Source organism: Coenobita brevimanus, chromosome 8 (assembly GCF_032717465.1).
Source record: "Coenobita brevimanus isolate Jiangsu-jjx chromosome 8, ASM3271746v2, whole genome shotgun sequence".
NCBI lineage: Eukaryota > Metazoa > Arthropoda > Malacostraca > Decapoda > Coenobitidae > Coenobita > Coenobita brevimanus.
This window is the reverse complement of record NC_136961.1, coordinates 46,196,548-46,206,995: the sequence shown is the minus strand read 5'-3', so window position 1 is coordinate 46,206,995 and position 10,448 is coordinate 46,196,548. Positions and strand designations below refer to the sequence as shown.

At 44.3% G+C, this 10,448-nt stretch overlaps 1 protein-coding gene across 1 annotated transcript in view; it reads left to right on the top strand.

Annotated features, from left to right (window-relative positions):
• Window positions 1–2,182: 2,182 nt before the first annotated feature.
• Window positions 2,183–10,448, top strand: part of LOC145407882 (chloride channel protein 2-like) — a 59,026-nt gene continuing 50,760 nt past the window's right edge. Inside the window, exon 1 of the mRNA XM_080278749.1 lies at window positions 2,183–3,073. Within this exon, the coding sequence (XP_080134875.1) occupies window positions 2,183–3,073 (891 nt within the window). The remainder of the gene's footprint in view (window positions 3,074–10,448) is intronic.

Here is a 10,448-nt window from a genome sequence, read left to right as displayed (position 1 = left end):
TGGTAGTGCGTGGTGTTAGGTGTGTCAAGGTGATGGTGCTGCTTGTGGTTACGATACATATACAGCTGGTGCGCCTGTGTTATGTTGTGATTTGTGTGTGTTTTGATGCCTGTGGTAGTGCGTGGTGTTAGATGTGTGAAGGTGATGCGGTGGTGCTAGCGGTTACGACACACACACACACACACACACACAGGCTGTTGTTCCCGTTTTGTGTTGTGTTTTTGCTGAGTTGGTAGGGACGCAGGCATGGCCGCTACTCCTGTGGTATGTGTTGTGTTGTGATATATGTCGAGTGTTTTATGTAGTGTTAGGACACACACACTTCTGCGTCTCTGTTAATTGTGTTGCTGAGAAAATGGTGTTGAAATAATACAGATTTGTTGAAATATTGTTGAAATAAAGTTGATGTTATACGTACCTGAAGCAGCACTGAAAGAATAATGTTGAGGTTACACACATCGTTGTTGAAATAATATTGGAAAGTACTTCAAACTACCGATGGAGCAGCGTTGAAGGAAGAGTTGTAATAATGTTGACACTTGACGCATCGTTGAAAGCGTTGAAAATTGCGTCTGAAATCACAAATGGAAAAAAAAAAAATATTGAAAGGGCAGTCGAAGTAACACAGAAATTACACTCTTACTGAAACCACTAGTATTTGTTATTAAATTATGTTCATCACCTTAACCAGGCAGAGATTCGTCCATTTACAGCTTATTGCCCATCGCTCAGTGGCAGAATAACAGTAATATTTTCGTGTCTAGCACCTTATTGTAGTGTTAATCTCTTGTTATATCTGAAATTTTACGCCAGTACTCTTTTCACCTTGACTTGGCCTAGATTTTCGTCCCCTTGCACCCTATTTCATGTCGCTAGGCGGCGGAAAAAGACAGTACTACGCCTCTTCGTCCATTCCCCGGCACTGCTTCGTGACTCGCATCATATTCAAGTGTTAATCAGCTGTTGCAGCTTGAAAATTGAGAAGTGTAAGTTTTAGGCCAAGTTAAAGTAAAAGGAGTGTAGATAAAGTTAACAGGGTGTAAGTATTGTTCTACCCATCGTACCACGGATTTGTGACGCCGATTGTACCATCACGAGTACTGCGTGTGTGTGTGTGTGTGTGTGTGTGTGTGTGTGTGTGTGTGTGTGTGTGTGTGTGTGCTTCATAATGCTGTCACAGTCCTTTCCATGTAATATTTTCAATCTTCACTGTCAGCAGAAAAATGTAAGCAAACTTTTGATCATTATAACCCCAGTTCATTTATCAGTGAGTGAAGTAGTAGCCTGTTTTATTTATTGATTTATCCTTATTATTTTTTTATTTTTTTATTTGTCGAAGATCTCCATCCTCTTTCAGCTCAGTTGATGGCCAAGTGTAGTCAGATTGGAGGATTGATTGTACTAGTAACCAAGGAGACTCATTTCTGTCCCACAAATACGACACATTGAAATTCATGCAACCAACTACGGCATTGTATTTAAGTTGGCTCAGTTCCATCAGATGAAAACAGTGACTAGTAACCAAGGAGACTCATTCCTAGTAACCAGGGAGACTCATTCCTACCTCATAATTCAGGCCTCAGTGAATTTCATGGATCTGTGATTATATAAGTCGCTCGAGTGATTCAGTTGTCAGATAAAAGTAGACTAGTAACCAAGGAGACTCAGCTAATAGTAACCAAGGAGACTCAGCTCATAGTAACCAAGGAGACTCAGCTCATAGTAACCAAGGAGACTCAGCTCATAGTAATCCAGGAAACAGCTAATAGTAACCAAGGAGACTCAGCTAATAGGAACCAAGGAGACTCAGCAAATAGGAACCAAGGAAACAGATAATAGTAACCAAGGAGACGCAGCAGCTTTTGGAATAGTAACCAAGGAGACTCATACATGTAGTTTATCGAATTTTTGTGTCATTCATAATTTAGTCTTGGTAGTAATTTGTGAGTGGTCCAATGGTGACAGGACAATAAGTGAGGCAGAGTAATTAAGAAGCTAATTATTGGGTCATTAATATTTCATGCACCCACGACGAAGTATTTACGTCCTGGGAGTGGCTGTGTTGTGTGAGGTGATAATTAAGGAGGTATAGTGAAGGAGGAATTAGAGTGACGTTAGCATCAAGGTGGCTAGTGCAGGCGGTAGTGTGGGGGATGGGAGGAGGCGGGTGTCTGTGGTCACCATGATGCCCGTGAAGGAGGGGGACGCCACACCCCTCCCCTCCCTCATCCCCTCCCGCACCCCCTCCCGCACCCCCTCCCGCACCACCTCCTCCACCGACCTGCTGAGTGAGGATGACCCCGTACGCCAGGCCGTCTTTGCTCAATATGAAAACCTGCAGGACACGCTGGCCGAGGTCCCCCTTCTGCGGGACTGTGAGGATAAGCCTTCCCTCATCGGCTCCCACGGCCTTCCGCTTCTCGATCTCAGCGTGCCCCTCACCGAAACACCCGGCTCGCCTCCTCCCTCTCTCGGGTCGCCACTCCTACCCACGCCCCCCACCAGCCCGATAACAGTCACTATATATGATTCCGATGAAGAGTCGCCGGTGGGGGACATAACGACACCGCTGAAGTTCGACAGCAGTGAGTTGACCTGGAGGAAGTCAGAGGCGAAGGAGGTGCCCCTGACGCCTCCCCCTCGCCTTATCCCCACCATCGACTACCTCCAGGTGCCTCCACATCACCGTGCCAAGCTGCGGAGGCGGCGAAGAGTCTCCTTCAACAAGGCCTCTGATGCCGCCCTGGCCGTGTCCTCCGAGACCCTCCCTTCTGATGTCCCTGTTCTTGGCGATGAGATTAGTGTGGTTCCAGAGCCCCTAGGCGAGACCGTTGAGGATGAGGATGATGTGCTGGAGTTGGAGGGCGAGCCTGGGAGTGTTAATGGAGGGGTACAGCCAGCCAGCACGAGAGGGGATGCAGAGGCGGCCAGCAACCTCAGCGCCGCCAACTGCATCATCAAGATCCCTAAAAAATCACGGAAGCCTTCGTTCTCCAACATCGATATCCCCTGCTACCATCGCCGCCCCTCAGGACAAGCCCTCGATGTCAACTTTGATTATACCTTTACTGTGGTGAGTCAAGGAGAACTACCACCCTGCCACTACCACATTACCACCCTGCCACCACCACATCACCACCCTGCCACCACCACATTACCACCCTGCCACCACCGCATTACCACCCTGCCGCCACCACATTACCACCCTGCCACCACCACATTACCACCCTGCCACCACCACATTACCACCCTGCCACCACCGCATTACCACCCTGCCACCACCACATTACCACCCTGCCACCACCACATTACCACCCCTCACGTCCCCTCCTACCCTACCGTCATGCACCACACCTACCCACTTTGTAAGACCATGTCATGGTCAGTATTCAGGAGTTGCAACATTCATAGCACAGATTCTAGCCTGACAAAGATCCCTATCCATTTTGAGCTCGGTTAATGGTCAGGTGTAGTCAGATTGGAGAGTTGATTTTGACTAATAACCAAGGAGACTCATACCCCATAACAAAAGCCCAAGATCCCTAACCATTCTGAGCTCAGTTAATGGCCAGATGTATTCAAAGTGGAGCGTTGATTTGACTAATAACCAAGGAGACTCATTCGTACCTCATAAAAAAAAAACATTGAATTCCATGTTCCCACGACTCAGGACTGAAATTATGGGAGTTGCCCAGTTCCGTCAGATGAGAACAGACTCCATAGTAAGAGTGTGTGTGTGTGTGTGTGTGTGTGTGTGTGTGTGTGTGTGTGTGTAGGTTGGTCTGGTGGAAGTTACTGTATATTTTTTTTATATTTATTAATTTTTTTTCATATCTGCATTATATTTTTCAGAAATTTTGGGAGGAAGTTTCAATGTAGGATGATGCTGATCAGATATTGGTAGTGGTGGTAAGGAGAAGAAGGAGTAGAATTAGACTGATGATGGTGATGATGATGATGATGATGATGATGATGAGGAGGAGGAGGAGGAGGAGGGGAGGGAGGGAGAGTGAAAAAGGAGGAGGAATAAGATAATAATGTTGATGATGAGGAGGAGGAAGAGGAGAAGAGGGAGGGAGCGAGTGGGGAAGAGGAGGAGGAGGAGGTGTAGGCGTAAGGTGAGAATGATGATGATGATGATGATTATGATGATGATGATGATAAGTAAGGTCTAGATAATGATGCTACAAATACCAGTAGTCAAAATAGTGTAATCAAACCTACCTATCACCTTGGACAAGCACTACTAAGGTAACATCTCAGCTATCTATTTATTACCTGTATTGATCTAGGCCTTGCATCACCCCTCACTACACTCCACCTTGCAGCAGCAGTAGTAGTGGTAGTAGTAGTAGTAGTAGTAGAAGAGGAAGCAGCAGTAGTAGAAGAAGAACAGGAAGTAGTAGTAATAGTAGTAGTAGTAGTAGCAGTAGTAGTGGTAGAAGAGGAAGTAGTTGTAGTAGTAGTAGAAGAAGAGGAAGTAGTAGTAGTAGTAGTAGTAGCAGCAGCAGTAGAAGAAGAGGAAGTAGTAGTAGAAATAGTAGTAATAGTAGTAGTAGTAGTAGTAGTTCCAGGCTCTACTAAAATATTAACTTGGCTGACTGCAGGCTGAAGTTGCCCCCCTCTTACAGTCCACCATCTGCCTTTCGGTGGATAGGGAGGGAATTGAGGGACGTTTATATAACCGGGCAGAGGAGCCGACTGGTTATATCAGTGCCACCACGAGAAGGCGTCTCTCCCTCACCTAGTGGCCTTGTACGAGTAAAATATGACTCGTGAAAGCAGAGGGAATTCCAGCTCGTCTTTCTTGAGCAGTTATCCAATAGCGCCAATAGTGTTATCCATTTGTTCTCGTTCATGTTATATCTTTTTATGTGAATTGAATGAACAGCGTACTTGACGATAAAGGAGTTTTGTGGGGAGATGTAACAAGTGGAAAGAGGTGCTGGGTGACTTTAGGTGCTGGGTGACTTTATAACTCTTTCTTTAGTTTCGGGTCCTACCCCACCCAGTTTTAGGATGGAGAAAAGGATGATGATGATGATGATGGTGGTGGTGATGGTGATGGTGATGACGGGAGACTGGATGCTTAGGTGGGCCAGGGTAGTGGTGGAGACTGTAAGCTGGCTGAAGATGGGAGGGGATTGTGTTAAGGAAAATGGCATGCCGTGTGTGTGTGTGAGAGAGAGAGAGGTGCTGAGCGAGAGTGCATGGTGGTGTTAAAAGAAAAGAACGCGACCCACAGACGAAAAACAATTCTAATCCATGGGCAAAGAAACATACCAAGCCTGTCACAGCTTAAAGCAGTAATCATCAGAGGAAAAGGAGAAGTGAAACATTAGGCAAGCAAACAATGTATACTCCAGAAAAATAATACAGTTACACCAAAATCCTTAAGTATACCGAAGAACACCAGAATTTAGTATACACACAGCCTTCAATTTTTGGTGTACATGTAGCTCCTGGTGTACACTTAATTTCCGATGTACGTGTTTCTGGTGTACATGTAAGTTGTGGTGTACACTTAGTTTCAGATGTGTACGTGTGGTTCAGGCGTGCATAGGCCTGTAGATTCTGGTATACATGTAATACTTAGTGTACGTATTGTTTGTGGTGTACATGTAATAGTTAGTGTACGTATTGTTTGTGGTGTACATGTAATATTTAGTGTACGTATTGTTTGTGGTGTACATGTAATATTTAGTGTACGTATTGTTTGTGGTGTACATGTAGTATTTAGTGTACGTATTTATGGTGTACATGTAATATTTATTGTACTTATTGTTTGCGGTAATATTTAGTGTACGTATTTATGGTGTACATGTAGTAGTGTGTGGTGTGGGGTAGTACTGCTGGACGGGACTGTGGCTGTGGTCTAGAATTAGCGCAGCAAAACCTTCCCTGACTCACCCTTTTGTTGGAACTCAGGGATGTTTTATACCCTAGTCCCCCCTGATCCTCCCCCCCTCACCCCTTACCCCTGATCCCCTCTCCACCTTATACTCTATTCCCCCCTTACCCTCTACCCTGATCCTCCCCCTCACCCCTTACCCCTGATCCCCTCTTCCACCCTACACCTTAGTCACCCCTTATCCCTTACCCACGTTCCCCCCTTCCACCTTATACTCTAGTCTCTCCCTTATCCCCTACCCCTGATTCCCCCTTTTATCCTACCCAATCCCACGTCTCCTCTAACGCCCCCTTTCCGCAAGTCCTGCCTCACTCCTTAACCCCCCTACCCCCACCCTTCAGCCCCCCACCACCCCCACCCCTTTCCCCCCACCTCCACCACACCCCCATCATTCCTTATCATGTTCTTCCACTCCCGCATCCTATCAACCCCCATTTCTCCTTTCAACCCTTCACATCACCTTCTCCCTCATCCCCATCCCATCCCATCCCACCCCATCCCACCTCGTAGCGGTGTACGGTTGTGGTCATAAATCCTGATCCATTTCATAACGATAAATAAAGAGATAGAGAACGATAACTTTCGGAACCAGGAATGTGATCTTCGGACTTCAGCACTCATTTTTCAGAATATTGCGTACGAGTATCACAGTTATTGAAAGAAATAGTGGAGTTATGGTAATGGCCAGAATTGTGCGAGGGGAAAGCGAGGGATAGGGAACATATTAACCTTTTTCAGCCTTAGTATTATTATTGTTATTATTATTAGTATTATTATCATTATTATCATCATCATCATCATCATCATCATCATTATTGTGTCTTTTATTCGTTTTCATCGTATTATTGTTATTATTACTAATTATTATTATTATTATTATTATTATTATTATGCCTCTTACTGAAGGGACAAATGAAGGCTGTCTAACCCCTTCAGTTCGAAAAATCTTCAGAAAATAAAATCGTCTGCAAATAATTAGAATTAAATAAAAATAGGTCATCGGACTGAAATGTTGAACAAAACCCATTCCTTGTTTAACTTTATTCTCTCTCTCTCTCTCTCTCTCTCTCTCTCTCTCTCTCTCTCTCTCTCTCTCGCAAGACTAGGCCTAACTTGTATCCGGCCTTGACCCACTAGGCGCCTGACCGTCCATACTGAATAATTCTTTGCCCGAGGAAGAGAGAAGGAGATGCAAGGGTGTGAAGGGTTAGGGATTCACACACACACACACACACACACACACACACACACACACACACACACACACACACACACACACACACACACACACACACACACAAGAAATAACTCGTGGAAAATATTAAAAAAATTTCAGTCGATTATTATTATTATTATTATTATTTTCAGAATTTCAAGACGAAAATAGAAAATTAATAATGATATTTATTTATTTATTTATTTATTTATTTATTTTTATTTATTTTTTGACATTGCACAGTCGGGGGCAAAAGTTAGTCTGTTATTTCACCTCCTCTGTTTCTCACTTTCCTCTGCTGGCTGATATTCAAATAGCTGAGAGAGAGAGAGAGAGAGAGAGAGAGAGAGAGAGAGAGAGAGAGAGAGGTGAAGTTGTCATGCTGGGACTGTAAACTAACTTTTGTCTCTGCCTGTACATTTGAATTATACAGGGGAGTCCATATATAACACCTCTCTCTCTCTCTCTCTCTCTCTCTCTCTCTCTCTCTCTCTCTCTCTCTCTCTCTCTCGCCATATCTCGTGTTTTACGGGGACGGCTCAACGTTATCAATATCTACCCTGCATCATTTATTTATTTCCTACTCACACAGCCACATAAACGCCCACACCAGCAGACTGAGCCGCCCTACAAGACAAAATCAGACGAGTTTCTATACTCCTGTCACCTAAACTTGGCCCAGATTTTCGTTCTTTTGCAGCTTCTTTCATGTAACACAACGACGGAGTACAGTCAGTGTTACGGCTCTACATCCTTTCCATAGCACTTCTTCGTGACTAGCACCATATTCTAGTGTTAATCTACTGTTACAACTGAGCATTCGTTAGGTCAGTACTACGGCTCTACATCTTTCCATAGCACTTCCTCGTGACTAGCATCATATTCTATTGTATCTCTTGTAACAGCATTCAAGATGGAGAGACGGCAATTTTAGGCCAAGTTAGTGTTAAAAAAAAATATGGTGGGGCATCATTACACACACACACACACACACACACACACACACACACACACACACACACACACACACACACACACACACACACACACACACACACACACACACACACATCTCCCCCTTTCTCCCCCACCCTTATCCTTCACGTCCATCCATTCTATTTTCGTCTGAGGCCAATTACGACCGTCCTGGCGTGTCGTGTCGGCTTAGGGGATCGAACCCGGGCTCTTTGGTGGGCCTGTCGTGGGGGGGAGGCCGCACGTGTACCGTCATTGGGGGTTTAAGGTCCCTAAATCCGGTGGCGCGCATTTTACTCCAGTTCGATTTATTTTTCCTAGTTTGACCTCGACTGGTACCACTTAGAGAGAGAGAGAGAGAGAGAGAGAATAAGAGTAGAGGGGGAAATACGTGATCGGTGTGAAGGGGTTGAATTTGGACGGCTTCGTAGTTGAAAAAAATTGATAAAAAACAATGGAGAGAGAGAGAGAGAGAGAGAGAGAGAAGTGTGTCAGGAGAGTGTGTGGGATGTCTTAATACCTATTTCAATTCTCTCTCTTCCTTCCTGTCCTCTCAGCTCGGATTCTCTCTCTCTCTTTCTCTCTCTCTCTCTCTCTCTCTCTCTCTCTCTCACTGACCGCAATCCCAACATACCTGGTCCACACCAAAACACCCCCGCAGCTAAAGAAAGGAGAGAGAGAGAGAGAGAGTTCCTTACTATCTCTCTTGTGAAATGTCCCTAAATTAAAGCTATATATTTCTCTCTCTTATTTTCTCTATCTCATCGGTCTGTCTATCTATCTGTGTTACCTTATCTCCTGTCTGTCTGTCTGTCTGTGTTACCTTACCTCCTGTCTGTCTGTCTGTCTGTGGTACCTTATCTCCTGTCTGTCTGTCTGTCTGTTTGTCACGTCTGTTCCCTGCCAGTGCCCCTACAACAAGGTGAGTCCCTGTCCCCCCTCCTTTTTCTGACCTCCTTGTCTTTCCTCTTTTCTGTGTGTGTGTGTGTGTGTGTGTTTTTGTGTTTTTCTTGTCCCTTTGTTTTTTAATTTTCTGATGCGAGTTTGTTCATCTCTCGTGTTTCTTGCTTTCCGTGTTTTTTTCTTGCTTTTTTTTCTGTTTTTCTTGGTGTTGTCTTGGTGTTTGTCTTGTGCTTGTCTTCTGTGTTTTTCCCCTTCCTTCTTCGTTTTGTGTCTTTAATTTATTTGTTAAGACTGTTTCTGTAGTCACTGTTTTGTTTATTAAGATGCCTGCAACTACATTCTCTCTCTCTCTCTCTCTCTCTCTCTCTCTCTCACACACACACACACACACACACACACACACACACACACACATTCCAGCCCTCCATACGTAAAGTGGGTCCAAGTGGGGCTGTGACAGTTCACAATAAACACACTTCCAGTGACTATTCCCTGCTAACCCCTTCACTGCGTAGGGTGCCGAGGCTAGGCTAGGGCCTTCCAGTATATATAAGGGTAGGTGACCAGGCTACTTCCCTTGGTGGCATGAATGATAGAAAAAAAAATAATAAAAAAATAAACAATAACCATCTTTTGGATCGAACCCGTGCCTGGCCGACACTCCGACCGGGGCATTCTAACCACTACACCACCAGGATCTAGTGATGATAATTCTGGCCAAGTATACTGTGTTGTGAATGGGGAGGGAGGGAGTTATGGGTGAAGTATGAGGGCCCGCCATTGTTGTCAGGTGGGTAGGAGAGAGAGAGAGAGAGGTGCGAAAGAGACCCATATCTCAGCAAAGTCTAGCAAGGATATATTTAAGTCTAACATTTTTATTCACAGTCTTTCCCGCCAGCATCTGAAGTAACTGTCTCCATGCTGCTAAGGTTTATGGACATTACTTGTGTATATTTATCTCTGAGTCTTGTCATTTGGGGGACGTGTGAAGGAGAAGGATAATATTGTGTGTTGTATGATTTGGGGGAGATGATTGTACGGTCGCCAGCAGGAGCATCGTATTCTCCCATGCCACTGGAGGCTTCGTTGCACCTCGTTCTTACCGATTTATTTTATTGATTACCGTACAGTTTAAGAAAAACTTAGTCTTAGTTTTAGTAAGAATAAATGCAACATATCTTTTGATTATCTGTACACAACAAATCAGCAGAGTGATCTAGTCTTACAGTGAATAATATATATTTATATATATACACTATATTGTATTATACGTATTATATATATAAATATATATATATATATATATATATAAATATATATATATATATATATATATATATATATATATATATATAAAACTCACCTTAAGTGTCAGGACCAACTTGCCTAGCTCCGGGCTTCTACGCACCTCATGGGGCGACATAGGGTTGGAGGATGTGTGTG